Source organism: Vigna unguiculata, chromosome 1, assembly GCF_037176805.1.
Source record: "Vigna unguiculata cultivar grain cowpea cultivar isolate G323 ecotype 2 chromosome 1, ASM3717680v1, whole genome shotgun sequence".
Taxonomy (NCBI): domain Eukaryota; kingdom Viridiplantae; phylum Streptophyta; class Magnoliopsida; order Fabales; family Fabaceae; genus Vigna; species Vigna unguiculata.
The window spans coordinates 40,472,052-40,488,911 of record NC_140792.1 but is presented as its reverse complement, the minus strand read 5'-3'; the positions used below and the strand labels follow the sequence as shown (position 1 = coordinate 40,488,911).

General features: G+C 30.9%; 2 protein-coding genes across 2 annotated transcripts; one reads left to right on the top strand and one right to left on the bottom strand.

Annotated features, from left to right (window-relative positions):
• Positions 1-6,559: 6,559 nt before the first annotated feature.
• Positions 6,560-11,269, top strand: LOC114178885 (26S proteasome regulatory subunit 4 homolog A-like). Its single transcript, XM_028065025.2, has 6 exons — positions 6,560-7,071; positions 7,943-8,188; positions 9,085-9,254; positions 9,424-9,640; positions 9,744-9,884; positions 10,974-11,269. Exons 1-6 carry the CDS (start codon positions 6,589-6,591, stop codon positions 11,055-11,057), a joined length of 1,341 nt encoding a protein of 446 aa, XP_027920826.1. The 5' UTR covers positions 6,560-6,588; the 3' UTR covers positions 11,058-11,269.
• A 468-nt stretch (positions 11,270-11,737) lies between these two features.
• Positions 11,738-13,839, bottom strand: LOC114178877 (uncharacterized). The gene is made up of 2 exons (XM_085666903.1): positions 13,174-13,839; positions 11,738-12,763 (listed from the first exon to the last, which is right to left on the bottom strand). The coding sequence occupies exons 1-2, from the start codon at positions 13,786-13,788 to the stop codon at positions 11,738-11,740; spliced, it is 1,641 nt and encodes a 546-aa protein (XP_085523029.1). The 5' UTR covers positions 13,789-13,839.
• Between the last annotated feature and the right edge of the window lie 3,021 nt (positions 13,840-16,860).

Below are 16,860 nucleotides of genomic sequence, written 5' to 3'. Positions count from 1 at the left end.
CAGAAGAAAGTTAAGACTACTACTGGTCCACTGCAATCTCCATTGAAATCACACTTTTCTCAATACCTTTTTGTTATTTATTAAAAAAAAAAAACATTGATGTTTTTAGGAGAGAAAGATGTTAGAGGTTGTAGTGTTATTACTACATCCTACGTACACTGCTTTAAATATTAAATAGTAATGTCAGAGTTTGGTGAAGTTTTGAATGAAATAGAAGAAGTTGGGCAGATGGCAGCAGCTCCATGTTACATCTTGAAACCAGTTGTAGCATTGGTAGCATGTCAATTCAATGATCCAATTCAAGAACCTGTTGCCTCGTCAACCCTAGTAAATATCCATCACCTACCTTCTCTGTTACTATTGCCGATATCTTACAAAACCATCTCTGCATTACTTGGCTTCTTCACTCATGCATGTATACTCTCGTGATATGAAGAAAATAGAAAGTGACAAGTGTGTTCATGCTTTTTCATTCACACGACACGGTTCAATGAGATTTTAATAAAAGGAAAATTTATAAGTTTACCATGTATATCTATAATGTTTTCAAAATCGGTTTGTCAGGATAAATTCATCACTATGAAGTAAATTATACATCACTTAACCTTGATATTTTAGCAAAAAGTTTACTTCTAAAATAATAATTAGTGGCCAACTTAGATATTATCTTATTTTTTTATTGATAAATGTTAGTTGTTAGCTTTTTGTAAGTGGAGAATCACAACCTCTCTCGCTTTCCTTTCTAAACCTACTAAACAAATCTTATTTTTCTAAATTGTTAGTAGGAGGGATATAATCAACGGTCCTCCATTAACACATAAATAACTTATTAAGTTTGTCCATTTACGTTTGACTAGCATAAACCAGACGTACAAAATGCGCATTGTTGTAAATAATTTGTCAATTTTTACGTTTGACCCCTTAACTTCATTTAGGTAAATTTTTTTATTTTTGATTTTTACTTGTGATCCTCTGAGATCATATGTAAATTTACGTATGTTCCTTAATAGGTCAAAGATAAAAAACTCATTAAAAAAAAAAAAATCCTTGAGACAGTTTCTTTTCTACTTTCTTTAGAGAGCGTACAAAATCATTGTGAAGGGCGGTGATGAGAGTTCCAACCTTTATAGGGTTTTCATTGTTTCTCAATCTTCCTATCTGGTGTTCACCGTATTAAAAGCATCATTCCCTTTTGAAGTTGATTTTCTTGATCTTCTCTCTTAAACATGGTCTTTGTATGATGATGTATGAACGTGATGAACTTTATGCTTTATTCTCTTTGGATTTTGGTTTGTGTGTGAAGATGAACCTTTGGTTTGAGTGTGATGATGGATTTTATATTTAAAAACTATATTAAAATTATTTATATATTTCTTATTCATCTTAACTCAAATTTTTATAAAAATTTAAAAAATACGAACACGATAACACTGTGTTTTCGCTAATATATATATATATATATATATATATATATATATATATATATATATATATATATATATATATATATATATATATATAAACAACTAAGGAAATGTAAATTGTATATTTTTAAATTATGTTTATTTTTTCTTTTGTTTTCTTATTGGCAAAAGTTTCTTTAAAAAAAAAACATCTAAAGTTGATAGGAAACCGTAAGATTTATTTCTGTAATTTTTTAATTAATTTAAATAACATTTTTTCATAAAAGAAAAGTTTGTTAATTTCACCATCATTGCATATCATTTAAATATATCTGTAGTTCTTCAATTCGATATCATTATTTCTCATAATATTTAAAAAATATATATAATTATTTCTCATAATATTTAAAAAATATATATAATTATTTCTCATAATATTTAAAAAAAAAAATGCAAAAGTTAGTTCTAAAAAAGTAGTGTAATCCTTATGATGTGTACTGTATTAATATTGTTTCCTAGGTGTCAAAAGAAATAAATTTATCCGTAAAATAAGACATTTGTAATTGGATAACATATCTATTTTAATATTAGATTTATTTATATAAATTATTATTAAGTTCTTAATGTTAATGAGAAAATGGATCACATTTATTCATTATAAATTAAATATAAGAAAATTCACCTTCAATAGTGCCTTATTTATATTTTGCACAGAGATATTGATAACTTATATGGGACAATTTGTATTGAATATATGTACGTTAATGCACTTCGTTCTCCCGTTTCTTCATATATTTTACAAATATTTCATACAATTAAATAATAATATAAAAAGAGAATTATTAAAAAAAATGTAATACAATTAAGAAAGTTAACTAATGTTTAATTATTCCATTACATTAAAAAAAATTGAAATTTTTTGATAAAAAATGACTAAAAAGTAGACTGCGAAGTTAATTATAGATTAGTTTTAGAAGTTATTTAGTTTGTATATTAATATTTAATCCTTCCAAAAATAAAAAATTCTTTTTGGCACTTACGTTAATCTCTGAATAAAATGAAATGATTGATTCTATTTAGGCCCATGCCATTTTCCTCCTCCTCTTGGACTACATGTGGGATAGTTTAGGAATTTTTTCTTCCTGCACCTCCTTTTTGTTTTGCATCCTGAAATCATATATTTTAATTTTACCCTTATAAACTTTTAATAAAATATGAAAAGTTAATCTTATTACATTATTCATTGAACCATTATACCCAAACCTCCGTTTCTTCACCTTTTCGGGGGTGAGGAAGGCATTCTGGAACACATGTTTTGAATTACACATTTTAGAATATCTTTGTAGGCATGTGTTACAGGTTAAAAAAAAAAATGGTTTAATTACTCGTACATAACCAGTTTGTGGCTAGTGTGTCAAATAGGTATCCGATTTCAGTGACAGAACTTGGACAAAATATTTAGGGGTGCCAAATTATATTTGTTATATATAATTTTTTTAGTTAGAAAAAAAAAGTTTTTCATTTTTTCTCTTCATTTCCTCTTCTTAAAACAAAGCACACATAATAGTAGAATTCAAAAAAATATGATTATTATTTGCTATTATATCATGCTATTATATCATGATATCAAACCATGAATATCATTTTAGATAAGCTCTTCGTACCTCATCAATTTAATTGAGTGGGTATTGTCAAATTTGACGATGCTTTTCTTGGATTACGTTCTAATAAATTTTTAAATTCATTATATATAACTCTATGAACTTTAGAGATTTGTTTTTCTTTGTGTTGAATTCTTGGTTCTCATGAAAAGTTAAACGTATATGTACTTTTTTCATCTTTATCACAAACCTTCTTCTTTAAAAAAATAATCAATTTTTTTACTCTTTATCATAATCTTTCTAATATAAATTTATCACATATCACCTATTTAGAAAAAGATAAAATTTATATTCACAAATCACAATTACCACAATGCAAAACATAACAATACTCATACCACTTTAATTAAATAAGTATAAATTCAAAACTTAAAAAGAAAATTACCATTGTAAGCGGAAAACACAAAATCCCTAAATTTCATAAGTAAGGGTTATAATAATTTGAGAAAAAGTATAATTAGGGTTCATACCAATTTCATAAAAGAATCCCTAAAATCATAATTAGGTTTATACTAATTTGGGATAAACTTAATTTGAAGAAACATACTAAAAGAATCATAAATCTAACATACATAGATCATAATAAGATACTAACATTGTGAGAGATCATGTGAGAATGTATACTTCAATCTCAATCTATGTGTTTCCTAACTTTTGTTTTCCAATATATCTCTTTGTATTTATTTTATCTTTTATTATAATTTCCATAATATAAACTTAATATAAATAATATATAAATATAATTTTAAAAAATACATATACATACATATATATATATATATATATATATATATTATATAATAAATTCCAAAAAAAAAAAAATTGGGGGAGCCATGGCTCCCCTATGTCATTCAATACTTCTACCACTGCCCGGTTTTAAAAAAATGTCAATTGCATCCCAACTTTTGAAAATTATTTCAGTTAGGTCCCTTTCAGACAGAGTTGACTAACGCCGTTAGTCAACGTGCCACGTGTCAATCTGCGGTTTTTTTGATTTTTTTTTAATTTTAATTTTTTTGTTAATTTAAAAAAAAATGCCACGTGTCAAGTCTTGTGTGTGACACGTGGCATTGTCAGTGCCACGTGACATTGTAATGCCACGTGTCAGTGTCACTATCAGATGTCATTGTGTTGATTTTGATTTAGTCCCCATATATGTCTTTTTATTTCAATTTAGTACCTAAGTATGTGTATCTGATTCAATTTTGTCCCAATTTTTTTTTTAATAACTAAAATATTTTTGTAATCCATTTTTTATAAGATTAGAAATAATTAAGTATAAATATTTTTACAAAATTAAGTACTAATATCTATAATGTTTCTCTCAATTTCAGACCAAATTTATTATTTGTATAAATGTTATACTAATATTTTTTATTAAAAATGACTTTTTAACATATTACTTTATTAATTACTTTTTTATTAAGTACTCATGTTTTGTTAATTTTTATTTTTTTTCAAAATAGAACAATATTGTGTCTTACTAATTTTAAATCAAAATTTCTATTGGTATGAATGTTATACTAATTTTTTTTATTAAAAATGACTTAATAAAATGACTTTTCCCACTAAATTTTAATATAAATATCAAATACTTAATTTTTGTAAAACTTTTATACTTAATTACTTTTAATTTTATAAAAAAATATTAGGTCAAAATTGAATCAAATACACATAAGTAGGTACTAAATTGAAACGAAAAAACATAAATGGGGAAAATCGAAATCAACACAATGACATCTGATAGTGATACTGACATGTGGCATTGTCATGCCACGTGGCACTGACAATGCCACGTGTCACACACAGGGACTTGACACGTGACATTTTTTTTAATTTTTTTCAAAAAAATTTAAAAAAAAGTTAAAAAAATTTAAAAAAAAAAATTAAAAAAACCACAGATTGACATGTGGCACGTTGACTAACGGCGTTAGTTAACTATGTCTGAAAGGGACCTAATTGAAACAATTTTCAAAAGTTGGAATGCAATTGACACTCTTTTAAAATCGGGTACCTATTTGACACACTAGCCCCAAACTGGGTACTATACGAATAATTAAACAAAAAAAAAAAATTGAAATACACTTATGAATAAGTGAAACATTTGGGGTTAGACATTCTAAAATATAACTATATTTTTTTAAAAATAATCAGAAACCTAACTTTAAATCTAAAAGTATGTTCCACATACTTGAGCAAACTTATTATTTTTGAGAAGTGTATTCTAGATCAACGTTAAGTTTACTCATCTCTATCTGGCATTCACTCTACTCACTGACAAGGTAGAATCTTCTCTCAAGCATTATCAAACAATGTGAGGGTGTCTTTGACGTCGGAGATGGAACTGAGATATGTGGCCTAATTGTTCTCGTAGTCTTCCTCTTCGATCTAGTGTGCATCCATGTAGTGTGTATGTTTCGCTTGGTGATGGATTTCTTGGAAGGTGGAGAAGATCACAGGAGGAGTTTTTGGTAGCCTTTGGTGAGTCGTCATGTGGGCTTGAGAAGAATCTTTCATAAGACAAGTTATATGAACCAAAGATACTTGATGTGTGTTAGCAGTTTATCAATTATAATACACGCCTACAATTCTTATTGCTATTGTTGTATTGTATTTACTAGGCCATAAGTGCTATAGAGATCATGCCAATATCTCATGTAGCAGCCCCACTTAACACTCGAAAAACAAATATGAGAAGAAGCACAGAGAAAGCCACATGCAATAAGCTAGAACAAAAGCTGCATATACCAATTTACATGTTTCGGAACATAGTTTTATCGAAATTAAGTATGTCTTTAAATGTTAAAAAATATTGAAAGTCACACCCACTTGTTTAACAATGCTTTTTTTTCTTCTTTTTTTTTACGTTTCATTGTGTATTAAAAAGGTCTAAACTATGGTTGCATTTAAAGCAACACTTTTGATGCTTTTCCATTAGATGAAGTTTTAGTTTCATTTAATCAAACTTAACTTCTTCGATGATAATCCAAATACACACTAAACAATCTAGAATATAATTCAAGATTTGAGAAGACATTTTGGATTGAATATTTTGAAAAATATGTTTGTATTCTGAAATGTTTAATCTGAATTGTCTCATCGAATTTGATAACATATTTGGATTGTTTAATCCGGATGAATATTTCAAATATACACATAATGCTTAATCCAAGATATATTTTTAGATCCCTACCACATTTCTAATTATAAAATTTGTAAACCGCTACACTAATCCCCACTGAAAAAGGGTAAAGAAAGGTAGGTTTGGGGACAACGTTTTAATAAAGAAGGTGACAAGGTTACCTTCTCATATTTTATACAATTTAATTGGAATATATGATGTTAGGGGTGCGGAAAATAAAATGGGGTATAGGAAGAAATTATTGATTATTTGTTTGAAGAGCTAATGATGGGCCTTTTGGTCCAATTAGTGGCCTTAACTTGTTTACGAAGGCAAGTAGCGAGTATACGTATATATTTCATTCTAACTTTTTTTCTTTCCCGTTTTGAGAAATTGTAAAGACATGGGTCAGGGAACACCGGGCGGTTTGAACAGGCAAGGTCTTCCGGGGGACCGGAAGCCGGACGGCGGTGACAAGAAGGAGAAAAAGTTTGAGCCAGCGGCGCCGCCGGCTCGAGTAGGGCGTAAGCAGCGAAAGCAGAAGGGGCCAGAGGCGGCGGCGCGGTTGCCGACGGTGACGCCGCTTTCGAAGTGCAAGCTGCGGCTGCTGAAGCTGGAGCGCATAAAGGACTACCTTTTGATGGAGGAGGAGTTCGTGGCGAACCAGGAGAGGCTGAAGCCGCAGGAGGAGAAGGCCGAGGAAGACAGATCCAAGGTCGACGATCTCAGGGGTTCCCCTATGAGTGTTGGCAACCTCGAGGAACTCATCGACGAGAATCACGCCATTGTTTCGTCCTCGGTGGGTCCGGAGTACTACGTTGGTATCTTGTCTTTCGTCGACAAGGATCAGCTCGAGCCTGGATGTGCCATTCTGATGCATAACAAGGTAGGGTTAGGGTGTGATAGGGTTTTGTTTGTTTGCTCCTGATTGGTTAAATTTTTATGGCCTTTTGATTGAATGTTCTTTCTGTTGTGATGGATTTGGGGGTTAGGGTTTAGTGGTTAGACTTGTGTTTCATGTAGGCGAAGTGGGGGTTTGTTGCGTGACAATGGTGTGTGTTGTAGTCTGGTGAATAGAAGAATCGGGTGTCGAATAAAGGTTAAGATCTTTGAACTGCCGTTCATGGCAGAGCGGTCTTCTTTCAAAGAATCTCTGTCCTTGTTCCATACACATGCTTCGGGATGTTCGGAATTCTGAACATATAATTGCGTCTTTAATTGGGAGAGAACTGTTACATTTCACCTCTGGCAGAAAACTTGTTTAGGTGTATGTTTGAATTTGATTATGTTTTTGGCGAAAATCCCCTTTCAATGGGGTTTCTATTATGGTCTATAAGTTGTTTTAAAAATATATTTAGTTAATCAAGGAATACACTAAGTCAGTTAATACATTTAAATTAATCATGTTTTGAGTACTTGGAACACGAACAGTATTTGGAAGGACTGAAAGTTTCATAGATAGTCCTTGTTGAAGTTGTTAATGGGCAACGCTATGCTATTATGTGTTGCTGTTGCCTGGTATAATCTAGGCATGGTCAAGTTGTAATCCATGACACCGGAAACTAGAATGAGGTGAGAAAAGTTGAGAAAAGGTATTTTTGTTGGACTGTCTGTCTTTTAGGAAGAAATGGACATGGGAGGTTGACATGACTGTTTTTATGTTTCAATCAGTTATCTTTTCTTACACATTTGATGTTTGTTTGGATGCAAAAATTGTAATGCTTCTTCTGATCTTATAATGTATGGTTCTTTACCAGGTTCTCTCTGTCGTTGGGCTTCTTCAAGATGAAGTTGACCCTATGGTCTCTGTCATGAAGGTTGAGAAGGCACCTTTAGAATCATATGCTGACATTGGTGGTTTAGATGCCCAGATTCAGGAAATTAAAGAAGCAGTTGAGCTTCCGCTGACACATCCTGAACTGTATGAAGACATTGGTATCAAGCCTCCTAAGGGAGTCATTTTATATGGAGAACCTGGAACTGGGAAGACATTACTTGCAAAGGTGTGCATTTTGTTTGTGTCTTATAGGGTGATATCTAAACATCTTTTCAACTTCTCATTTTATCTGTTTAATTACTGGGTTCAGAAAGAGGTTTTATTGATTATCGGGTTTATATGGTAGTGGATTATAATGCTTTTTTTTAATGTCTGTCCGCAAAATTTATTTATCCGTTATTTTTCTTAGTTTTCTTAAATTCTGCTATTTGTTCTTTATTAATCAGCGGTTTTACAGATAATGGAAGACATCGTGTAAATTTCTTGTTTTACACCTTCAGCTTTTCATAATCATTTTGCAGAAGAATTGTCTTTTTTTAATGTTTAATTATTAATCCGTTATTGATGAACTTGATAGAATTTAAGTTATAGGAATTACGGGAGGAAATTGAGAGAATAGAAACTGTATAATATTTTCCAAGCATTTTGAGGTATTATGTTACAAGATATGAACCACTGGCATGTTTTTGTACTATTATTAGACCATAATCCTAGGTAAACGAGTTAATAAATAATAATGTAAATTTAATAAGGAAATATGGAAACTAATCCTAAAAGATATCAATTTCGTTTTTTCGAACTTTTCTTCATTCAAAAAATAGCTTCTTTTTAAACGTTTTTTTATTAGGCTAAAATCAAATTGATATTGTGTTAGAATTTAATAGTCCTATGTCAAATTGTTTATTCTTTGTTGCGTCAAACATCATTTAATTAAATCAAAAGTCTGTTAATAAGTAGCAGCTTGATGTTTGCATGTGGAAACAGCAACTAACAAAACTTGGAGTAAATTTTATCTTTTAAAAGTCATACTTGATGTTTTGCATAATGTTTACTGTAATTATAGTTTTATCAGTATGCAACTTTGATGATTCAGTTGGTCTAACAAAGCCTTTTTACTTTCAGGCCGTGGCAAACTCAACATCAGCAACCTTCTTACGTGTTGTTGGTAGTGAATTAATACAAAAATACTTGGGAGATGGTCCAAAACTTGTAAGGGAGCTTTTCCGGGTTGCTGATGATCTTTCCCCATCTATTGTTTTCATTGATGAAATTGATGCTGTTGGTACGAAGAGGTAAGTTATTGAACATCAGCTTCAGGAATCACTACTGATACAGTATCTATCCTCTATTCTCTTGAGTTTTTTTCTTTTCTTTTTCTTTGGGGAGGGGGTGTAGGGTGTGGGACAGGCAGAAGAGTGATATTATGAACAATTCTTAGTGTGTCTCTTGTATGCTTTGCAGGTATGATGCCCACTCAGGTGGAGAACGTGAGATTCAGAGGACTATGTTGGAGTTGCTGAATCAGTTAGATGGTTTTGATTCAAGAGGAGATGTGAAAGTGATTCTTGCAACCAACAGAATTGAAAGCCTTGATCCAGCTCTGCTGCGACCTGGTCGAATAGACAGGAAGATCGAGTTTCCTCTTCCTGATATCAAAACCAGAAGACGCATTTTCCAGGTAGGCGTGACTAGTATTGTGCAAACGTACTTTCAGGTTTCGCTGTTATATCTTAATATGCATATCTTTAATGACTAACAGTTCTTATACCTGTGAAATTTAGATTCACACATCAAGGATGACATTAGCTGATGATGTCAACTTAGAAGAATTTGTTATGACTAAGGATGAGTTCTCTGGAGCTGATATAAAAGCTATATGTACTGAAGCTGGCTTACTTGCATTACGGGAACGCCGAATGAAGGTTAGGATTATCTTTATATTTGTATAGTTATGGCCAAAACAATGTGACCCCGTGAAAATATATTATGACATTATTTGCTGTTAGGAATTACAAAGTTATTAGTATGGATAAGCTCGTTTGATGGCTCAAATTCATATATTAGCATAAGAAAAATATAGCATTGGTTGGTTGGATATTGTAAGGTTAGACATAACCATTTTTCTCAGCCTGTACACACCATAGAAGAAATTTGCAGGAAAAGTTGGAGGGAGTTGAGGTTGGAACATTAAGAAAATGGAACTGGAAAACAATCTTCCTTAAATATACTTCTTGTAATTTAGAGAGATTGCTTACTCTCATCTGAAGCCTATGTGGAGGGAGGGGAGATCACTGGAATTTCCTATCTCTGGGAGTGGAGACTAGATATTAGATTTCCTCCTGTTTTTGTCAGTTGGGATTAGTCATTTGAAAAAACCTATGGAAAACACCAATCGATTGGGGACCCATAAAGATTTCTTCTGTTTTCCTTGCAATAACGGGGGTTTATTGAATTGAATGCCAATTTCCGTTTGTTCTAGCCAAAGATACTTGGAGTCTTAAGCTAGAAATATTCAACGTGTGCTGTATAAAGTGATGGTGTAGGAGTCTATTATTTATAGACTTAAATGCAGGCAGATAAAATCTACCCTTTTTTATTCAAGGGTAGTGGATCTCGTCAAGCAAAGATAAAACAAAATTATAGTTTCTTATCCTAAATGAGTGTTGTATTTGTTCTAAGACCGTGATTTGCTATCCCGGAAAAGCAGAAGAAATGTGCTTGGAAGTGCAAGATACAATTTTATTAGGATAAGTCATCAATTTTTTTATATTTGAATCTTTCGGTGAACAATTCCTAGTTGTGTTTTGAGGTTCAGCATACTTGTTCATATGCACGATCTAAATTCGCACTTCAATGGTAACTTCAGCATTTGTCTGGACCTAATTGTACTGTATTTTGAAGTGTTTCCTATTTTACAGGTTGAGGTCTTCTGCTTATTTATATTAAGTTTTCTGTTTTATTTTTGTTTCCTAATTTTGTTTACCCTCTTGACCATTTTTTTTTATCTTCAGGTGACGCATGCGGACTTTAAGAAGGCTAAGGATAAAGTTATGTTTAAGAAGAAAGAAGGGGTGCCAGAAGGACTCTATATGTGAAGCATCTTTATCATATACCCTGGCCTTCTTTATTATGGTCTTTTGTGCTGTTAACGATTTTTTTTTTGTCTGAATTATGGTCGATTATGGGTCGAAGTTATCATGGGATTTAATCTCACCGAACTATAGTCACGTATAGTTTTCTTTGATTTAAAACAAATGGGAAAATTTCCTGCCATTTCTTCCTCGTTAATGTATGTTTTTTCTGCCTATTAGTATGCTGCAACCTTACGTAATAGTTGCTCAATCCAGTAGAGTAGCAAGATCAAGCTCCTGGTTAGAGCGTGTTCATTTCCTTGGAGATACCTTAGCTAGTTAAGCTCAATTGGGAATTGCACGTGATTAACAAACCCAATCATCATATTATTCACTTAACTTTAACATTGCGTCCCAATTGTCGTCCCAGAAACGTCATGACGAATTATGTAGTGCATGTTTGAATCTACTACAGGAGCCATCCTCAAAGCGAAGAGATAAAGAAAAACGAAATAAATAAAAATAGAATAATTTGCTTTATCTTATTTATTCTTACTCATTCTTGTATATCTAATCATAATTTTAATAAAAACATAACATGTTACACTACCAACTTCTTCAGAGCATTAATAAAATGATAGCAGAAAAAAAATTGCTGTTCTAAGAGCATCAAGGGAAGTACAGAAAGCAACAAATTCGCATTGTTAGAGTGGAGCATTTGTTGATTTGTTGCGGCGCGACCTAACCCAGAACGCTATTCGGCTTAATTGAATGAAAGCAACAAGCGCGAGTAACATAGCCCAGGTACCAATTAATAGATAGCCAAGCTTACGAATTCTATAGTAAATATGATTGGGACTAACCAAGCCCAATGCCCACATGTAGGTGAGGAGCATACAGGAAGCTGCAGCGATCATCAAAATGGCCAAGATCCACATGACGACCCTGTTTTCAAGCGGAAAGCCGCTCATGAGAACCAGCATCACACAAAGCGACGAAAAGAAAGAGGAAGAGTTGAAGAAAATGAATTTCATAAAATCTGGTGACCAAGCATAACCCACAACCGCCGTCCCTGCTTCACAGAAACCGTAGTCAGGGCATGTAAACCCATCTTGGGTGGTATCGCCTTGCCATACACCACCGGGTGGGCTTATCACTGATTGAAACGTCATCGTTGCAATCACAGTGGCTGCCACCATCAATTGCTCCCTCGTCTTTTTGTCCATCCAATTCCCTTCGTCCAGCAGGTATGTTCTGCAGAATCTCTCCAATCTGCCCCACCTGTCTTCTCCTTGTTCGCTACTCATGTTCATGTTTGGTGATGGCATTGGTTGGAGAACAGGATCATGGTTGCTCACTCTGCCTGATGATGCTTCTGGAGGATCATTGCTCGCTTGTGACGGTGCTGCTGATGTTTGTGGAGGATCATTGTTGGTTAGTGAGGGTGATGATGATGCTTGGGGAGGATCTGCTTGCACAATCACAACAGCTATGCTTTGTGAGGATGCTGCTTCCATTCTAGATATTGACAGAGTACCTTGCTGCTTGCTCGTTAGGTCTGCTGCTGAGGAAACTTCGTGTGCAGGTTTTTCAATTCCTTCAGTTGAGACGTATTGCCTCATAAAATCTCCTGGATACCGATTCAATGTGTCCATAGCTGTTAAACTATTCTTATTCAAATTTCTTATTTCTGGACTCATTTCGGATACTGAAAGCAGGTATTTAATTATCTGCACAAGTCACACATTCACAAATGTTAAATATCTTCTGTCACTCTATTCTCCCTTCATGGCGTTACGTTCTTTCTGAATTTTGTAAACACCGAATTCTTTTAGAAATTTAGTAGATAGAATCTGTTTTTTTTTTCACCGAATGTTCTTCACCGCAGTGCAACTTAAATTGTAACCACACTAATTCTATTTGTTCGCAGTTTCCTTTCAGAAACACAATAAAACTGCGAAAGTCACCCTTTTCTAAAACCTTTATCAGGTTTATATTTGAGTAATAAAGACTCACTTAGATTGTAATCTCAGTTGGCTAGATATAGAGGGTACCAAAACCGAAACTAATGGGAACTGATCCAAGCAATAACCTTTTTTTTTTTTTTGTGTGTGTTTGTGTGTGTGTGATTAAAAAGTACCTTGATTTGTCTGCATTTCACTGCTAAGCGCAGAAGACTGTTATCTTCTTTGTCTTTAACTGATAGGAACCGACGGTCACCTCTCAGTGATTCCACCAGCAATTTCAAGGCCTCCAAATGGTTATAGCGAACGCACAATTGCAGAACAGAACCATCTTCATCACCACTCTCCACCATCTCAATGGAATCTGGCTTGGATTTGATCAACTCCTTCAATGCTCCCACGCGCCCTCTCATTGCAGCAAAGTGAAGAGGAAGCATGTCATCTTTGTCGCGAACCAAACACATTTCTGGGTTTGTCTTCAACAGCTCTTTCACAACCTCAGTGTGCCCTTTAGCTGAAGCCAAATGAAGAGGGCAACGTCCTTCTGAGTCCAATTCAGTGGCTAAACTGGGACTATTCCGAAGCAGAACCTGACAGAACTCCAAATATCCAAGCAAAGAGGCTATGTGTAATGGGGTTTCAGTGAAGGGGCAGAGTGAAACTCTGCTTAGAATAAGAGGGTCTTTCTGGACCAGTTTGTTGAAGGTACTAACACATCCTTTCATTGAAGCATCATAAAGTTTTCTCATTGCATCATCATCCTCTAGTTTTTTCTCTTCCAAAATATCCATTGAAGACTGTTGTGGGAAGTCAAACCTAGTAATACTAATGTTCTTGGGATCTCAAAGGTTAATACGTGCAACAAATATTGATGAATGGGTGGTTGATCATAGAAAAACACCTCTTCTTTTGGTCAACATCCATCCAAATCCCATAATATAATATTTTTATTTTAAAATATAAAATAATTTGGACGAATCAACTACAAATTAAAAATATTTCTTCTTACTAGGTGTTTCATAGGTGTAGGAAAATTTAAGATTGTCCACGTAAAATTTTTCAGTGAATGACTCATGAAAAGAAAAAAAGACAAAAATTATGCTTTGAGTTATACAATGCTAGAATGATTGAATGATTCAACAAATTAATTAATGATGTATATTTCCAATGGGCACAGTGATTATTTTAATTCAGCCGGCATGGTAACTATTTTATTTTGTGGTGCTACGTCTTTGAATTTTCTTACAAATTGTAAATACGGAGAAGGGAGAAAAAAAAATGTTACAAAATGAAGAGTTGATTCGAATGGGTTTATCACAACTCAATATTTTTTTAGTCAATGAAGAACTTAGATAGGTGTGTTATCGAAAATTTTACAATTTTTACAAAAAAAAGTTATACTAAGTATTTGTAATTTTTTTTCATAAAAAGTTGCAAAAAGAGTTTGAAATGAAGTTCATTTTTAAAAAGTAGTTGTAGTCTTGTTAACAAAAAATTACACAAAATAATAAATAACACATTTATGTTCTAATTTATGAATGTATTTCCATTTAAATAAATTATTTTCATAGCATAGTCCAGTGTTTTTCTTCACTTCTTCGAATGGAAAAATGATGTCGGAACAAAATTATGACTTAAAAACAAGAGTGAAAGATATTATTTTTAGTAACATATTTCCTCTATCGAAATTGAGAGGAGAAATGGAAATGAGTGATCGGTAATTTCACTCTTTATGCTTCAGAAAATTGATTCATTGATAGAGAAATAACAATTAATTGTTTTTCTTTAAATGTGAATTATTGATATTTAAATTGATTTTAAAATCAAACAGATTCTATGTTGAAAAATTAATTTTATATAGTGAAGCGAAACCACACTCTGATAATTGGAAATTTGTATTGAGTTGAGACAAATAGTTCAAAAGATGAGGTGGGTTAAGCCTAGGGATGGCAAGGACGGGTTTCGCTATTTTATATTTATTCTCGTAAAAAAATTTCATTTCTATTTTCGTACCTAAATCTAACGGGTATTAAACTTTTATCTTATTCTCATCTTCACCGGTAACGGGTATAATCTCGTACCCATACCCATTTTATTACTACTTTAATATTAATTTTAATTAATTTTTATAAATAAAAAAAATATGATAAAGGAAATATAATATTATTAAATATTCAATATTAGAATGATGATTGTTTCTTCATATCAAATACTTTAAAATAAATTATAATTGTTTACATTTTATATTATAATACCAAATAAAATTTCATGAGAACCAAAACAATTATTAAATTTACAAATATTAATGAAACATAGTTGATAAAATTTAAAAATATTTTTTTAAAAATATAAAAGAAAAATAAATATTCAAATTAAAATATATTTTAAATGTTTGTTTACTTCAATATTTTAAATTCTAACAAATCTCTTTTTTATACATAAAAGTTAAAATACATCATTTGATCAAAATGATACAAAGAACAAATAATAATCATAATAAAAATTTAAAATAAATTATAATTGTTTACATTTTAGATTATAATACCAAATAAAATTTCATGAGAACTAACACATTTATTAAATTTATAAACATTAAAATGAAACTTAGTTGATAAGATTTTAAAATATTTTTTAAAAAATATAAAAGAAAAAAATATTCAAATTAAAATATATTTTAAATGTTTGTTTACTTCAATCTTTTAAATTCTAATGAATCTCTTTGTTATACACTAATAAAAGTTATAATATATTATTTGATCAAAGTGATACAAAGAACAAATAATAATCATAATAAAAGTTTAAAATAAATTATAATTGTTTACATTTTAGATTATAATACCAAATAAAATTTCATGAGAATTAACACATTTATTAAATTTGTAAACATTAATGAAACCTAGTTGATAAAATTTAAAAATATTTTTTAAAAAGTATAAAAAGAAAACAAATATTCAAATTAAAATATATTTTAAATGGTTGTTTACTTCAATCTTTTAAATTCTAATGAATCTCTTTTTTATACACTAATAAAAGTTATAATACATTACTTGATCAAAATGATACAAGGAACAAATAATAATCATAATAATAAAATTTTAACATATATCTTATATATTTTGAACTTTAATTATGTTGGATGGTGATAAAAAAATATTCATGACAATTACATTAATTTTTTATATTGTAGTAAATAAAGGTTATTTATACAATTATAGTAAAAAAATTACAGTATGATTGATAATGAGTTAGAAAATAAAAAATAATTAGATAAAATATATCGAAATAGTATTCTACATAATAAAAATAAACAAGAAATAAAAATATTAAAAATTTAAAAATGTTTACAAATAATTTGAGAGACTATTGAAAGAAATCGCACAAAGGAAAACAAATATATAATTAAGAGTATGATAAGTTGAAAAATATCTTAGAGATCTAAGAAAACTTATCAAATATCACAACATATATATTTAGTGGTTGAGAAATAACACAAATTGTTTTAGTGAAATAAAAGAGTTCTTCAAATGAAACAAAAACTAATAATAAGAATAATAAGTAAATGATTTTTTTTTTTATATTACCTAGTAAACAAAAAGTTTGTGCTATTAAATACTTAAATTGAGAGTATTAAACATTCTCATGTGAAAGAAAAATATACATTCAATAAAAATATTAAAAAATAATAGAAATATTCAAATGTGAGACATAAAAAATTTTAATTGACATATATTTTTTTAACATAATTACATAAATGTTATGATAAGATGAAAAATATATTTTGAAATGCAAATGAATTTCATGACAAACCAAATAATTAGAAGAAATAAAAGATAATATATATATATATATATATATGGTTATTT

What these genes read in the sequence shown, in the direction of transcription:
- LOC114178885 (XM_028065025.2), top strand. Translation starts at nt 6,589, where the DNA reads ATGGGTCAGGGAACACCGGGCGGTTTGAACAGGCAAGGTCTTCCGGGG. An exon ending in CCATTCTGATGCATAACAAG is followed by an intron (nt 7,072 to 7,942) that starts GTAGGGTTAGGG and finishes GTTCTTTACCAG; the next exon opens with GTTCTCTCTGTCGTTGGGCT. An exon ending in GGAAGACATTACTTGCAAAG is followed by an intron (nt 8,189 to 9,084) that starts GTGTGCATTTTG and finishes TTTTACTTTCAG; the next exon opens with GCCGTGGCAAACTCAACATC.
- LOC114178877 (XM_085666903.1), bottom strand. Translation starts at nt 13,788, where the DNA reads ATGGATATTTTGGAAGAGAAAAAACTAGAGGATGATGATGCAATGAGA. An exon ending in TGAAATGCAGACAAATCAAG is followed by an intron (nt 12,764 to 13,173) that starts GTACTTTTTAAT and finishes TGACTTGTGCAG; the next exon opens with ATAATTAAATACCTGCTTTC.